Source organism: Phyllobates terribilis, unplaced genomic scaffold (assembly GCF_046119375.1).
Source record: "Phyllobates terribilis strain yellow unplaced genomic scaffold, ASM4611937v1 Scaffold_11__3_contigs__length_659146591, whole genome shotgun sequence".
Taxonomy (NCBI): Eukaryota; Metazoa; Chordata; class Amphibia; order Anura; family Dendrobatidae; genus Phyllobates; species Phyllobates terribilis.
Window position 1 is genome coordinate 305,981,236 of NW_027362771.1, and position 17,512 is coordinate 305,998,747.

General features: G+C 43.0%; 1 protein-coding gene across 2 annotated transcripts in view; it reads left to right on the plus strand.

Moving 5' to 3' along the window:
- Nucleotides 1-17,512, plus strand: part of LRGUK (leucine rich repeats and guanylate kinase domain containing) — a 90,696-nt gene that overhangs the window by 55,860 nt on the left and 17,324 nt on the right. The window contains exons 9-12 of one of the 2 annotated variants that reach the window (XM_073652486.1): nt 2,108-2,194; nt 3,563-3,652; nt 5,282-5,388; nt 11,449-11,568. In XM_073652486.1, the coding sequence (XP_073508587.1) occupies nt 2,108-2,194; nt 3,563-3,652; nt 5,282-5,388; nt 11,449-11,568 (404 nt within the window). The remainder of the gene's footprint in view (nt 1-2,107; nt 2,195-3,562; nt 3,653-5,281; nt 5,389-11,448; nt 11,569-17,512) is intronic. The other variant, XM_073652488.1, reaches the window with a different exon arrangement.

Genomic DNA, 17,512 nt, shown 5'->3' on the forward strand with positions numbered 1-17,512 from the left:
CTACTTTCTGAACTTTTCCATTTAAAAAGTGCTTGTGTATATTACTGCCATTTGTGGCAAACATTCTGAAATTGCTGGTAATTTTGAAAGCGTTTTTTTGTCTTTCCAGTATGAGCTATGCTTGATGCTCGGCATTGTTCTGCCGAATATGTAAAGTACAGACCAAAAGTTTGGACACACCTTCTCATTTAAAGATTTTTCTGTATTTTCATGACTATGAAAATTGTACGTTCATTCTGAAGGCATCAAAACTATGAATTAACACATGTGAAATTATATACTTAACAAAAAAGTGTGAAACAACCGAAAATATGTCTTATATTCTAGGTTCTTCAAAGTAGCCACCTTTTGCTTTGATGACTGCTTTGCACACTCTTGGCATTCTCTTGATGAGCTTCAAGAGGTAGTCACCGGAAATGGTTTTCACTTCACAGGTGTGCCCTGTCAGGTTTAATAAGTGGGATTTCTTGCCTTATAAATGGGGTTGGGACCATCAGTTGTGTTGTGCAGAAGTCTGGTGGATACACAGCTGATAGTCCTACTGAATAGACTGTCAGAATTTGTATTATGGCAAGGAAAAAGCAGCTAAGTAAAGAAAAAGAGTGGCCATCATTACTTTAAGAAATGAAGGTCAGTCAGTGCGAAAAATTGGGAAAACTTTGAAAGTGTCCCCAAGTGCAGTTGCAAAAACCATCAAGTGCTACAAAGAAACTGGCTCACATGAGGACCGCCACAGAAAAGGAAGACCAAGAGTCACCTCTGCTTCTGAGGATAAGTTTATCCGAGTCACCAGCCTCAGAAATTGCAGGTTAACAGCAGCTCAGATTAGAGACCAGGTCAATGCCACACAGAGTTCTAGCAGCAGACACATCTCTTCAACAACTGTTAAAAGCAGACACGGTGTTTCGGGCTGTTGACCCTCGTCAGTGCAAAGTATGAGATCTGATTTGGCTAGGTGGCGAGGGCCAACAGCCCGAAACACCGTGTCTGCAAATTGAGATTCTGATTTGGCTTTTATCCTAAGTCATATTGCACGACTCGTTAAAGGGTTGATTGTGACTTGTAGGATTGCTGCTTCCAATAGGTGGCGCTATAGAGTACAAGTCCTCTTTTTCTCTGAAGAGGCAATTTGCATATTAAACTTCCCAGAGGAGCATTGCATGGCGAATAAGCCTCCTTACCTTGATGTGCCAGAGCTGGTATGTCACTCTCCATAAGGAGAAACATTACCCCTTAGATCCCTTTCTACAGGTGTTCAATCAGCACCAAGATGGCTGCTTAACCTACTCAAGTGCTGGACTTGTTTGGGCTAAAAAACACAAGGAATGGACATTAGACCAGTGGAAATCTGTGCTTTGGTCTGATGAGTCCAAATTTGAGATCTTTTGTTCCAACTACCGTGTCTTTGTGCGACACAGAAAAGGTGAACGGATGGACTCTACATGCCTGGTTCCCACCGTGAAGCATGGAGGAGGAGGTGTGATGGTGTGGGGGTGCTTTGCTGGTGACCCTGTTGGGGATTTATTCAAAATTGAAGGCATACTGAACCAGCATGGCTACCACAGCATCTTGCAGCGGCATGCTATTCCATCCAGGCTCTGTAAGGGCTATTTGACCAAGAAGGAGAGTGATGGGGTGCTACGCCAGATGACCTGGCCTCCACAGTCACCAGACCTGAACCCAATCGAGATGGTTTGGGGTGAGCTGGACCGCAGAGTGAAGGCAAAAGGGCCAACAAGTGCTAAGCATCTCTGGGAACTCCTTCAAGATTGTTGGAAGACCATTTCCGGTGACTACCTCTTGAACCTCATCAAGAGAATGCCAAGAGTGTGCTAAGCAGTCATCAAAGCAAAAGGTGGCTACTTTGAAGAACCTAGAATATAAGACATATTTTCAGTTGTTTCACACTTTTTTGTTAAGTATATAATTCCACATGTGTTAATTCATAGTTTTGATGCCTTCAGTGTGAATGTACAATTTTCATAGTCATGAAAATACAGAAAAATCTTTAAATGAGAAGGTGTGTCCAAACTTTTGGTCTGTACTGTATGTGTATAGTGCAGTTGTACTGTACATTGATTTTTCATTAGATCTGTTGTTTTTTTAGGAACAAGCGGAATATTGGCTGTCAGTGCTGTTTATGCTGCCGAAATTAACTGAACTGGATCAGAAGAAGATCAGAGTTGAAGAGAAGGTATTTATCTCTGCACCTGCTTTCCACCAATTAATAAACATCTTCCTAAAGCAATCAGTGTTGCCTAGTAATTACATTGGTGATGCAGTGAGGAAAATATAGCTTATCCCAGAGGAATGACATGAGCTGAGAAAGACATTTCCGTACAATCAGCATCTTGAATATACACACCAGGCTGCTAAGTGTGCAACAGAAAAAAATGAAGGAAAATATGGAAGTGTAATAAGAAGTATTAATGTTTTAAGAGAATGTTCACATATTGCCAGGGCTGCCATCAGGGCATTGCTGCCCTTACTGGCGTATGGGGCCCGGCAAGCAGAGGGCTTCGGACAGGGCCCCCCGTCTGCTCACCCGGCCCCAGAGAACTGAACTTGCGTCCTCGGACACAGGTTCACTTTAAATCTATTGCCGTGCGGGAGTCTACCTGCACGGCAGTAGTTAACAGCAGCGAGCCAATCACAGGCCGACAACTGACGTCAGCGCGCACTTCACTGGCGTATGACGTTAGTGTCGGCCTGTGACTGGCTGGCATCCGTGCATCAAATCAAGAAAGGAGCATCTCCCCTGGAGCGGCGGCAAGGTAAGGAGGAACTTTTGTTTTTATGAGACATAGAGGCAGAATGGGATATATGAGACATGGGGGCAGAATGGGTTATATGAGACATGGGGGCAGAATGGGATATATGAGACATGGGAGCAGAATGGGATATATGAGACATGGGAGCAGAATGGGATATATGAGACACGGGGGCAGAATGGGATATATGAGACACGGGGGCAGAATGGGATATATGAGACACGGGGGCAGATTGGGATATATGAGACATGGGGGCAGAATGGGATATATGAGACATGGGGGCAGAATTGGATATATGAGACACGGGGGCAGAATGGGATATATGAGACACTGGGGCAGAATGGGATATATGAGACACGGGGGCAGAATGGGATGTATGGGACACGGGAGCAGAATGGGATATCTGACACATGGGGGCAGAATGGGATATCTGACACATGGGGGCAGAATGGGTTATATGACACATTGGAGCAGAATGGGAGATGAGACGTGGGACAGGATGGGAGAACATATTGAGGGCAGGATGAAGACATATGGGGTCCAGAATGGAGTACATATGGGAGCAGGATGTGGGACATTATTACTGTAGGGGCTATTTAAGCGATATTATTATTGCTGCGATGTATTTTATTTTTGAGGATACTGTTTTCAGTGGGGAGGGGGGTCCTGTTACTGTGCAGAGCGACACTATGTCGCTTTTTTTCTTCATCTGGTGCAGTGTAGAAGATGGGTAAAAATTGGGGAATGTGCTCTGGAAATTGCTCTAGATAACTATGTGTTATTTTCTGCAGAGACGAGTCCTGGCTGGAAGAAGTGATGGCTGTCTGTGCTGGATGAACAAGAAAAGCGAAGATGAAGGACTTCAACTAGAGTCGTCACTGGTGAGACGTGTCGTTTTATCTGTACACTGACACTATACACTGTGTATACTATACACAGGGCTCCTGTGTATAATGTTACTGGTGATCTCTGTATTACCTGTACACTGACGCTATATACAGAGCTCCAGTGTATAATGTCACTGGTGATCACTGTATTACCTGTACACTGACAGTATATACAGAGCTCCTGTGTATAATGTCACTGGTGATCACTGTATTACCTGTACACTTAGACTATACACTGTATACTATGTACAGAGCTCCTGTGTATAATGTCACTAGTGATCCCTGTATTACCTGTACACTTAGACTATACACTGATACTATGTACAGAGCTCCTGTGTATAATGGCATTTATGGTAATATTAGCATTTTTCTTTTTATTAATGATCAGTATTGTAGTAGTCAGTCACTATGTCATGGTAATATGTGGTCCAGCCATGGTGTGGCAGTATTTGTTCATTGTCTGTGGTATTATTTGGTCACTATGTGATGGTAATATGTGGTATGGTCATGGTGTGACTGTATTTGTCCCTTGTATGTGGTATTATTCGGTCACTAAGTGGTTTTAATTTGTGGCCTGGTAATAGTGTAGCGGTATTTGTTCCTTGTGTGTGACATTCAGTCACTATGTGGTGATAATATGTGGTCTGGTTATGGTGTAGCGGTATTCATTGTATGTGATATTATTCGGTCACTACGTGGTAGTAATATGTGGTCTGGTAATGGTGTGTCAGTATTTGTTCCTTGTATGTGGTATTATTGGTCATTTTTTAAAAATGTATGTTACACATTCCCTTAAAGAAAAATATACTTAAAGAATATTGGGTATTATAAGAAATGTTTAATAGGTTAGAGTAGAGTAGGTCCCGGCCAGAAAAGTCTACCTTGTCCTGGTGGCGGCTTAAAAAAATCTTTTGTCCAAAACAAAAACTGCTGGCTATGTATGTGATATGGTGTTGTATGGGAACTATTACTGTGTGCTTTGGTGTTCTATGGGAACTGTTAATGTGTGATATGGTGTTCTATGGGAACTGTTAATGTGTGATTGGTGAGGACGTAGTGCAGAAGTAGAGTTTTTCCAAGAGTGGGCGGTGGAATTGTGGAAGGTTCGAGGGGTGGAGGCGGAGTTGGGGTGAAGCCTGGGCGGATTCCCAGGGGGGCACGAAAATTTTGCCTGTATGGGGCCCTGAAATTCCTGGTGGCTGCCTTGCATATTGCACCTAAAACATTTCAGGTTTATCCACAATTTTAGACAATTGAAGGACAGAGTAACTATACAAGCATATGTTCTTTATATACAAAGTATGTATACAGCAGGTGAAATAAGTATTGAACACGTCACCAATTTTCTAAATACAGTAAATATATTTCTAAAGGTGCTATTGACATGATATTCTCACCAGATGTCAGTAACAACCCATCCAATCCACACAGGCAAATAAATCAAACCATAGATGTCCATAAATTAAGTTGTGTAACAATGAGAAATGACATAGGGAGAAAAGTATTGAACACGCTTATTGACATTTACTTAATACTTTGTACAAAAGCCTTTGTTGATGATGACTGGGTAGCTATCTGTTGAAAGTAATATATGTGTTATTTTACTTTCTGGACAATACTTAGGTGGCAGCAGTGAATAAGTATGACCCTCCTCCAGAGGTAATTGCAGCCAGAGATCATATGGCCAATGTTATGTACTGTATGATCCAACCACAGAAGATCTTTGACAGGTAATTTCTATACTTGATGATCATAGTTGCCCATCTTGAATATTTAAAGGGATCCTGAATGCCGATACATGCTGCCTGATCTATGCTGGCTGCATGATTTCAGCTATATTTGTTTAACTCTGAAACACTGTAGTGATTCAGAGAAAAACATGATTTAAAAGCTGCTGGGGACCGAGCCACACAGGAGACTAGTAAGACAGGCTTGTCCCCAGCAGCTTCTCCCTGTCTGCTGCAAGTGATTGACAGGTCTCTTCTTATACACACAGGCAGGGAGAAGCCTACAACTCCAGGGCTGTGGGCTGGGAGACACTGCCAAGGACCTGCCTGTCCGTCTGGTCTCTCAAGAGCCTTGGTCCCCAGTGTTCTTTAAACTTTGTTTTTCTCTTAAACGCCACAGCATTTCAGAGTTAAACCTATATGGCAGAAATCATGCAACCAGCGTCTGATACATGATGCCTGTGGTAGCAGTGTTATCTACTAGAGCAGGGGTCCTCAAACTATGGCCCGCGGGCCACATGCGGCCCGCGGAGGACTTTTATCCGGCCCGCCGGGCTATGGGCGGAGGAGAGGGGAGCGGTGTCAGCGCCCGCCCTACTCCCCCACTTGCTCAGGGCCCCGGCAGCCAGATACTTACCTCTCCCCGTGCCTCTGCAGATCCGCTGTCTTCCTGCTCTGCGCTTCCTGTGACGTCTCAGGTCAGAGGGTGCGGTGATGTCTTTACACCGCGCCCTCCTGAGTGCCGTCACAGGCAGCGCAGAGCGGGACGACGACGCCGGGACGCTGGAGTCCAGACCAGAGTAGAGCAGCGGCAGCAGGTGAGGAGGAGTGAGGTGAGTATTGGATTTATTTTATTTTTTTTAATGTATGGAGGCATAGGTCATTATATGGGGGGGGGGTGACATCCTGCAAGGGGTATAATATGGGGGGGTGACATCCTGCATGGGGCATGATATGGGGGGTGACATCCTGCATGGGGCATTATATGGGGGGGTGACATGCTGCATGTGGCATTATATAGGGGGGTGACATGCTGCATGTGGCATTATATGGGGGGGTGACATGCTGCATGGGGCATTATATGGGGGGTGACATGCTGCATGGGGCATTATATGGGGGTGACATGCTGCATGGGGCATTATATGGGGGGGTGACTTGCTGCATGGGGCATTATATGGGGGGTGACATGCTGCATGGGGAATTATATGGGGGGGTGACATGCTGCATGTGGCATTATATAGGGGGGTGACATGCTGCATGTGGCATTATATGGGGGGGTGACATGCTGCATGGGGCATTATATGGGGGGTGACATGCTGCATGGGGTATTATATGGGGGTGACATCCTGCAAGGGGTATAATATGGGGGGGTGACATCCTGCATGGGGCATGATATGGGGGGTGACATCCTGCATGGGGCATTATATGGGGGGTGACATGCTGCATGTGGCATTATATAGGGGGGTGACATGCTGCATGTGGCATTATATGGGGGGGTGACATGCTGCATGGGGCATTATATGGGGGGTGACATGCTGCATGGGGCATTATATGGGGGTGACATGCTGCATGGGGCATTATATGGGGGGGTGACTTGCTGCATGGGGCATTATATGGGGGGTGACATGCTGCATGGGGAATTATAAAGACAGGGGAGTGATATCCTGCATGGGGCATTATATGGGGGGTGACACCCTGCATGGGGCATTATATGGGGGGTGACATCCTGCAAGGGGTATAATATGGGGGGGTGACATCCTGCATGGGGCATGATATGGGAGGTGACATCCTGCATGGGGCATTATATGGGGGGGTGACATGCTGCATGTGGCATTATATGGGGGGGTGACATGCTGCATGGGGCATTATATGGGGGGGTGACATGCTGCATGGGGCATTATATGGGGGGGTGACATGCTGCATGGGGCATTATATGGGGGGTGACATGCTGCATGGGGCATTATATGGGGGGTGACATGCTGCATGGGCCATTATATGGGGGGTGACATGCTGCATGGGGCTTTATATGGGGGGGTGACATGCTGCATGGGGAATTATAAAGACAGGGGAGTGATATCCTGCATGGGGCATTATATGGGGGGTGACATCCTGCATGGGGCATTATATGGGGGGTGACATCCTGCATGGTGCATTATATAGGGGGGAAAGGGACATCCTGCATGGGGCATTATATGGGTGGAAAGGGGACATCCTGCATGGGGCATAATATGGGGGGGTGACATGCTGCATGGGGCATAATATGGGGGGGTGACATGCTGCATGGGGCATAATATGGGGGGGTGACATGCTGCATGGGGCATTATATGGGGGGGGTGACATGCTGCATGGGCATTATATGGGGGTGGCATCCAGCATGGGGCATTATAAGGGGGGAACAGCCTGCATGGGGCATTATAAGGGGTGGAACAGCCTGCATATGGCATTATAAGGGGGAAACAGCCTGCCTATTGGGAACATTTACCTGCCCATTGAGGACCTATGCTGCCTATTGGGGATATTTACCTGCCTATTGGGGACATTTACCTACCTATTGGGGACCTATGCTGCCTATTGGGTACATTTACCTGCCTATTGGGGACCTATGCTGCCTATTGGGTACATTTACCTGCCTATTGGGGACCTATGCTGCCTATTGGGGACATTTACCTGCCTATTGGGGACATTTACCTGTCTATTGGGGATATTTACCTGCCTATTGAGGACCGATGCTGCCTATTGGGTACAGTTACCTACCTATTGAAATACCGGTTGATTTAACTTTACTTGTTCTTCATTTTAAATATTGTATTTGTTCCTGTATTGTTTTTTTTACTACAAAATAAGATATGTGCAGTGTGCATAGGAATTTGTTCATAGTTTTTTTTAAAAAACTATATTCTGGCCCTCCAATGGTCTGAGGGACCGTGAACTGGCCCCCTGTTTAAAAAGTTTGAGGACCCCTGTACTAGAGGGATGAAGTGAGTTTTTTTTTTGTTTTTGTTTTTTAAAAAGCAAGGATTCTTTACTGTAAATCAGGGAACCTATAGAACTCTCTGCCAGAGATTCTTTAGTGTAAAAGCAGTGAGAAAATAAATCTGAGTCTGTTTGCATTATTTCAGCCATGTATGGTTTACTGTGAAACACTGCAACATTTGAAATGAAACATATTCACAATGGGACTATGTTTCTTGGCTGGTCCCTAGCAGGTTCCTGGCAGCATCTTCCCAACCGGCTCCCATAGACTGACAGGTCTCTGTCTATGTGTGTGTGTATAGCTAAAGACCTGTCAGTCATGGGGAGTGGAGACACAAAGTCCCAGGCCAGCTTTTTAAAGTAAGTTTTCTCTGAAACACCACAGCATTTCAGAGTAAGTACAACGTTGCAATAACGCTCCATTATTTGATTCATGCTGCCTATAGTTTGGTCATCATGAATCAGTTGACAGGTTCCCCTTAATTGTCCTGCATATGCCAGGGACTCCCCCTGAACTTGTGTTAGTGCTTCATACATTTTACAGTCATATGAAAAAGTTTGGGCACCCCTATTAATCTTAAGCTTAATGTTCTATAAAAATTGGTGTTTTTGCAACAGCTATTTCAGTTTGATATATGTAATAACTGTTGGATACAGTAATGTTTCTGCCTTGAAATGAGGTTCATTGCACTAACAGAAAATGTGCAATCTGCATTCAAACAAAATTTGACAGGTGCATAAGTATGGGCACCTCACCAGAAAAGTGACATTAATAGTTAGTAGATCCTCCTTTTGCAAAAATAACAGCCTCTAGTCGCTTCCTGTAGCTTTTAATGAGTTCCTGGATCCTGGATGAAGGTATTTTTGACCATTCCTCTTTACAAAACAATTCCAGTTCAGTTAAGTTTGATGGTCGCCGAGCATGGACAGCCCTCTTCAAATGATCCCACAGATGTTCAATGATATTCAGGTCTGGGGACTGGGATGGCCATTCCAGAACATTGTAGTTGTTCCTCTGCATGAATGCTTGAGTAGATTTGGAGCGGTGTTTTGGATCATTGTCTTGCTGAAAGATCCATCCACTTTGTAACTTCATATTTATCACTGATTCTTGAACACTATTGTCAAGAATCTGCTGATACTGAGTGGAATCCATGCGTCCCTCAACTTTAACAAGATTCCCAGTGCCAGCATTGACCACACAGCCCCAAAGCATGATGGAACCTCCACCAAATTTTACTGTGGGTAGCAAGTGTTTTTCTTGGAAGGCTGTGTTTTTTTGCCACCATGCATAACGCCTTTTTGTATGACCAAATAACTCAATCTTGATTTCATCAGTCCACAGGACCTTCTTCCAAAAAGAAATTGGCTTCTCCAAATGTGCTTTTGCATACCTCAGCCAACTCTGTTTGTGGCGTGCTTGCAGAAACGGCTTCTTTCGCATCACTCTCCCATACAGCTTCTCCTTGTGCAAAGTGCCTTGTTTAGTTGACCGATGCACAGTGACACCATCTGCAGCAAGTTGATGCTGCAGCTCTCTGGAGGTGGTCTGAGGATTGTCCTTGACTGATCTCACCATTCTTCTTCTCTGCCTTTCTGATGTTTTTCTTGGCCTGCCACTTCTGGCCTTAACAAGAACTGTCCCTGTGTTTTTCCATTTCCTTACTATGTTCCTCACAGTGGAAACTGACAGGTTAAATCTCTGAGACAGCTTTTTGTATGCTTCCCCTGAACAACTATGTTGAATAATCTTTGTTTTCAGATCATTTGACAGTTGTTTTGAGGAGCACATGATGCCACTCTTCAGAGGAGATTCAAACAGGAGAACAACTTGCAAGTGGCCACTTTAAGTAGCTTTTCTCATGATTGCATACACCTGGCTATGAAGTTCAAAGCTCCATGAGGTTACAAAACCAAAAAAAGTGCTTTAGTAAGTCAGTAAAAAGTAGGTAGGAGTATTTAAAACAAGAAAATGATAAGGGTGCCCATACTTATGCACCTTTCAAATTTTGTTTGAATGCAGATTGCACATTTTCTGTTAGTACAATAAACCTCATTTCAAGGCAGAAACATTATTGTGTCCAACAGTTATTACATATATCAAACTGAAATAGCTGTTGCAAAAACACCAATTTTTATAAAACATTAAGCTTAAGATTAATAGGGGTGCCCAAACTTTTTCATATGACTGTACTATTTCTACCTTTTAATGTCATATGCCTTTGAATGACAGGTTGGTTTATCTGCTTAGTGTTTATACTGACGACTTCTAGTGCTGTCTTTTGCCCATTACACTGGTTACCCCTTTTTTGTTTTACCATGCTGTGCTGTTATACATCTCATATCACATCATACAACTCCATCTATTAACCCCACTACTCTATGCGCATCCAATGACCTACCACTCACATCCTCCCTTAATTTCCCACTCCCATTTGCACTACCCATGCTGCACAATGCTGACGTTTTCTGGCATGGATCATCAGTGGAAGAAAGGTGGCCTATGTCACAAAGCCATAGTGCCCATGCACAACCTGACCGCTTCACAGATCTCCCCACTTCACTGTATCCTCAGCTTGCTGACTGTGTTACATCTGTTTGTCATCTTGGTCGCTGCCCTTGCAGAGTATAGCAGCCGGTAATAAAGTTTTCTAGGTTGCTGCGCTCTGCACAAGTACTAGTGGCAGCGACCAAGATGACAAAGCAGCCGCTGCCTCACACAGTCCATTCACTGGTCACCAGGAGAGCGAAGTACCCACTGCTCACAGTACAATGGTCACAATGGAAGAAGAAGTGGTCTACTCACTGAGCCAGGCCCCAGATCATTTGACATGGTATAAGGGCATGGAAATGTTGCCCCCAGGCAATTGCCCCCGTGGCCTCCTCTACAACTGACTGTAATTAGTGTATGTTTCCATACATTCTTGTTCTAATGAATGTTAAAACTCAGCAGATTAGGGGTAAATCTACTTACATGTTACAATGCTGCTAAAACGTAACACAACAGGCACATGTACACGTGTATCAGATCAATAACAGATTGACACACACCTACAAATCACAATGACAAGCCTTTCTCATTTATTACAGTACATTGCCCAATCTGGACACCCCCTACCCCATGCTCATTCTAACAGGGCCCCAGTCTTGTGGGAAGCGGGAATTGGCTCACAGAATGTGCAGAGAGTTCAAGGAGTTCTTCCGCTACGGGTAAGACATTCATCTTTACTGGGTACAATGTGCTTTGAATCAGGCAGATAATAATAATATTTTAGTGCTTTAATGTAAATTTAAGCAAGTCCTTGTGACTTGTTTCTTTACAGTCAGAACCCTGGAGTTTAGGGACTGAGCCCTTGACCACTTTTTATAAATGACTTACTTCATCTGTCTGGGCTAAACTGCATTAGGGAAAAAATGGAAAATTTGTTCATTTGAGTGCGTTACATCTGTAGTAAAACATCCAAAATCGGCAGAACTTTAGACCTTGAACAAGTGAAGTGTTTCTTAATTGGAGCAAATATGTGTCAATGGACTCAAAATAGAAAAATAAGTAGACTTGCATATATTTTTAAAGGGTTAATCCCATCTACTGATCAGTTGGGGTCTGACCGTTGTGACTCCACTGATCCTTAGAAAGGGCACTGAGTCTGAATGGAACGGACTTGCTCACCATTGCTCCATTGATTCTCAAGGGGACTGCAGGAGATAGCCAAGTAAACTACCCCTTTAATAAGCATCTTCTAAAAATGGTGATAATTCTTTATTGACTGAAGGATAATTCTTCATTGGGGTAATTACTTACTTAAGTGAGTAAAAAGAAAAGAAGCTAGCCAAAAAAGTAATATTGGAGTGATACCTGTATTGGCGCACAAATAAAAAGCTTAAAAATATCTGATGACAGGGCTTCAATTATAGTTTTTCTGGTTATTCAAGATAAGAATACACTTAAAAATAATTCAATGTTACATAAAACTGCACTGTCAATATTGGCCACAAGGTGTCAGTGTGGTAATACAAGTACTTTCAGGCAGAAAATATTTTTAAACCAATTTAAATTGACATGAAAATATTCAAAATTAATAAAAAAAAAATTGATAAAATTTGCCAATGGATTTAGATAATATTACAAGTCTTCGACAATATTATTCAAAATATGGATTCAAATTATTTGTAATGTGCCAAAAATAACCTGTACTGATGTCAATACACCATACCACTGCAAATTCTTGAAAATGCATGTTCTAAAAAGGATTAAAAAGAGTAATTCTTTTTTTGTACCCTGTGTGGAATCCACATTTTTCTAATTGCCATAGCCGCACAGATGTGATCGTGCAGAAGATTAAACAGATCTGATACTAAATCTTATATACATTGTTTGAACAGAATAATGTCAAACATAGATTTAGGAGAAAAGGAGCACCCCTGCCAGGAGAGTGAAGCATGAATGTATGGAATGTACATTTCTACAAGAGCTGGCATCAGGTATAGATTAGTTTTGGCCATTAATAATAATTAATATAAAATAGATGTCCCATTCCATTTTTTATGGAATGTTTGCAGTAAAGAATAATAGTCTTTAGGTCACAAAAAGATGTATCCAGTGACGTGATGTCAGGTGTGATACACAGACAATAGTGATTTGATGTGATGCCTATATCTAAACCTCTGTGCCCTCGCATTACAATATACCCTGCAATGCGTACTCTGATTCTATATCCTTTTTGGTGCTCTGACAAGTTTCCTTTGAAGTGGTGTGTACAGCAGACACTAGTACGATGTATAAGGCTAGGTTCACATATGACATATGTATAGGACGATTTCATTAAAAACAACGTATGCAAGCTTATGTAATATATGGAGCTACGTCTGTCTGAATTTCCATTTATTTCTATATGTGTTAAAAAAAATCTTATTTTTTTTATTCCTTTCTTAACTAGCTCTTAATGGAACAAATGGGAAAACATAGTTTTAGACATATAGAAATGTATTGCTGTGTGTTTCAACGTTTGAGTATGTACCCCATTGAGAATAATGAAAGAAAAAAAACTTATTTTGCAGTTCAGGTGTATATGCTCTGTGCAAAAGTGAACTCGGCCATGCTGTTACTGTAACAGAAATCAGCAATCAAATGTAAATGTTTGTTGGAGATAGGACTCCAGTTTTATTTTTAATTTGCTGTTAAGTTATTCCCAGAATCACATTATTTTCACAAAGCTCAGTAAATGCATACTTATTGTTAATATAGACACTAAGCACAACAGAAAATTTCTTGTAACTTTATGTACTTCATCTCTGTTTGCTCCTTTGTGCATCCATCTTCACAGAGCTGAATGGGCTTCTCCAAAATACTGCAGATCCCTTCCTCCCTCCAGTGTACTCCTTCCTAGCCGAAGCAAACTTCTTCGAATTATTATCAAGCTAATCAAAGTGTAGAATTCCCTTGTTGCTTCAGTGCACTCTCTCCCTCTGTATAGTACCCTGTCCGACGAAGATGTAAAGTTGTATTTACAAAACATGCCAATAGAGTAGTGATGGGCAATTAATTTTCCCAAGGGACCACATGAGAGACTGTGACTGTTGAGGAGGGCCAAATCAATAGGCTGAAGTTAATTCCGCTCAACTTATTGATTATAATTATTTTATATTAATTGTATTACTTAATATTGAGCAGAATTAAGGATATACCATATGAGCCCACACACAGACCCCTATATACAGTATGAGACCCCACATAGCCCCCTATATACAGTATGAGACCCCACATAGCCTTTCTATACACAGTGAGAGCCCCCACATAGCCCCCTGCATACAGTATAAGCCCCCACATAGCCTCCTACATACAATATGAGCCCCCACATAGCTTCCTACATACAGTATGAGCCCACGTAGCTTCCAATATACATGCAAACATCCCATACACATATTTAAAAAAAAGAAAGAACTAACACATACTCAGCTTGCTCCCATTCCTCCACCCTGTTCCCGTCTCCAGTGCACTGAGTCTCCACACAGTTGACTCGGTGAAATGATGTCATCATGTTGGCTAGCTCAGTCGCACATGCTGATTGGTGGCAGAAGGAGCCAGTGGCGGCCCTTCCTCCACCAATATATATACCGCTTTCTGCATCTCAAGGATGCGGATAACTGTGACAGTGGATGGCAATGGACGGACGGTGGGCGAGGACATGGTGCGGCCGGTGGGCGGGCCACTGTTTCAGCCCCTCAGCTGTCTTGGTCTGCGGGCTGGACTGGAATAGCCAGACAGCCGGATGTGGCCTGTTGGCTGCAGTTTGCCCAGCTCTGCACTAGAGCCACAAGAAGAATACACTCTATACCTCTGTGCACACTGAAGAAAAAGGCAAGCGCACATAGAGTAACAAAGTATTTTAAAAGTGAAATTTGGAGGTGAAGGAGTTGCTCACCTGATTGGGTTGTGTATGTTACAACTCCAATAAATTCCCATTGATTATTCAACTGCTGCAGTCACGTCTGCAGATAAAATTTAAGCAGCTTCTGCATGTATATTGAGGCATAGTAGGAGATAGACATTCTGGTAGACCTTTCTGCTGTGAAAAAGGAGTAGTTCGCAAAGGAGTATGAACGCATTTGAGGTTCATACCGAACCCTTTCTCAAAACGGAACTACATATGTTTACATGTAGTTCAGTTTTAAGACGGGATTTGGTACGAACCTGAAACGCGCTAATGAAAGCTACTTGAAGTATTACCAAACGTGGTACTACTCCTTTTTCACAGCATCACAGTCTACCAGAATGTTTATCTCTGTCCACTCTGGCACTCTGGGCTCCCGTGCAGTACCTATGATTTTATATTCTGCCATCTGCATCATTACTGCTGCCAGTGTAGTTTTATGTAATTAGCTGGTTCTAACAGAGATCAACTCATCTTCACTTCTCCACAACTGAGATTGTAATTACCAGGCATTGCAGACCTGAGCTGTTTGCTGCAAGCAGCTGACAGATCATTGATGTAAAACTGCTAATGCTGCTCTGTTTATATATAGGGAAAGGATTAACTTCTGCCATATGCATCAATTTGAGTAGCATTGGCAGTTTCACATTACTGATCTGTCAGCAGCAGACAACAAGCACAGCTCAGCTTGAATCACAATTCTGCACTGCCCAGTTATTACAAGCTCCATTGTGAAGACATGCAGGAGATATGAGCTCTGCTAAAAGCCAGCTAACAATGATGAAAAAACACAGACCTCTATACTGATTTAGATGGTTTCAGATTTTAACATAAAATGAGAACATTACACCCCCCTTGGCATGTTTTGCATTCTATGTGTTTTGCTACCTTATAACCTGGAATTTCACTGTTTTTCTGAGGGTTTACATCAGTTCACGTGAAGAACATGCCTACAACTGTGAACATTTGTTTGTTTTTTTATTGTGAAGAAAACAACAAATAGGACAAATAACTGAAAACTTCAGTGTGCATAACTGGTCCGTACTTTGTAGAGCCTCCTTTTGCGGCAATTACAGCTGTAAGTCGCTTTGGATAAATCTCTGAACTTTCCACATCTTGCCATTGGGATTTTTGCCCATTCCTCAAGGCAAAACTGCTCCAGCTCCTTCAAGTTGGATGGTTTCCTCTGGTGAACAGCAATCTTCAAGTTTGAATAAAGGTTAAATGCGCTAAAGAATCTCTTTATGCCCGAAGCTAAATGAATAAATATAGTTAAAATACAATGAATAATTATCATCTATGACAGATGCATAGAATTCTCCCCAAAAAATTCCTATACCTACCTGTGCTTAGATGTGAATTGGATCGTTCCAAATCTGTTAGAACGTAGAAATGAGTCGCTGAGTGGGGAATAACCTGTCAGACCTCAATCCATGGTGCTTTCGGTGTCTCCATTGCTTCGGCCGGCTGCTCTGATTTGAGACACTCCAAAAAAAAGACTGCCGCTTCCAGCAAAAGTAACGTCACTTGCTACAGGTTTCCCGTGTGAAAAAACTGAGATTCACAGCGGCATTTAACTAGTTAAGAGCCACGGGTGGATCGCGATTCCACCCGTGGCTGTTGTGGGCACATGCCAGCTGTATTGATCAGCTGTCATGTGCCCAGTTTAATGTGGGCTCAACGCCGGAGCCCGCGCTGAACAGGGGGTTATGACGTGGGGTGTACTAATACGTTCCACGTCATAAAGAGGTTAAGGTCTGGGCTTTGATTAAGTCACTCCAAAACATTTACACGTTTTCCCTTAAACCACTCGAGTATTGCTTTAACAGTATGATTTGGTCATTATCTTGTGTGAAAGTGAGCCCCCGTCCCAATCTCAAATCACTGACGGACTGAAAAAGGTTTTGCTCCAGAATATTCCTGTATTTTACACCATCCATCTTTCCCTTGACTTGGACCATTTTCCCAGTGTCTGCTGCCAAAAAACATCCCCACAGCATGATACTGCCACAACCATGTTTCATTGTGGGGATGGAGTTTGTGGGGTGATGAGCTGTGTTGGTTGGGCACCAGACATAGCATTCATCTTGGTGGCCAAAAAGTTACATTTTGGTCTCATTTGACCACAGCACTTTCCTCCATACATTTTGGGAGTCTCCCACGTGTATTTTGGCAACTCAAAACAAGCCTTACAATTTTTGTGCGTGAGTAAAGGCTTTTTGCCTGCCCACTCTTCCATAAAGGCCACCTCCATGGAGTGTACGGCTTATTGTGGTCAAATGGACAGATACTCCAGTCTCTGCTTGGGAACTCTGCAGCTCCTTCAGGGGTTACCTTTGGTCTCCATGATGCTTCTCTGATTAATGCCCTCCTTGCCCGGGCTGAGAGTTCTTTTCATTAGATGATAATAGATTTGATGGTGCTCCAGGGGATCATCAGAGATTGGGGTATTTTTTATAACCCATCCCTGACTTGTACTTCTCAACAACTTTGTTCCTGACTTGTTTTTTTATGGTTTGCATCAGTTCATGTAAAGAACATGCCTACAACTATGAACATTTGGTTTTCTTTTCATTGAGAAGCGAACAACAAATAGGACAAAATAACTGAAAACTTCAGTGTGCATAACTATTCACCCCCACCAAAGTCAGTACTTTGTAGAGTATCCTTTTGCAGCAATTACAGCTGCAAGTCGCTTTGGATAAGTGTCTATGAGCTTTCCA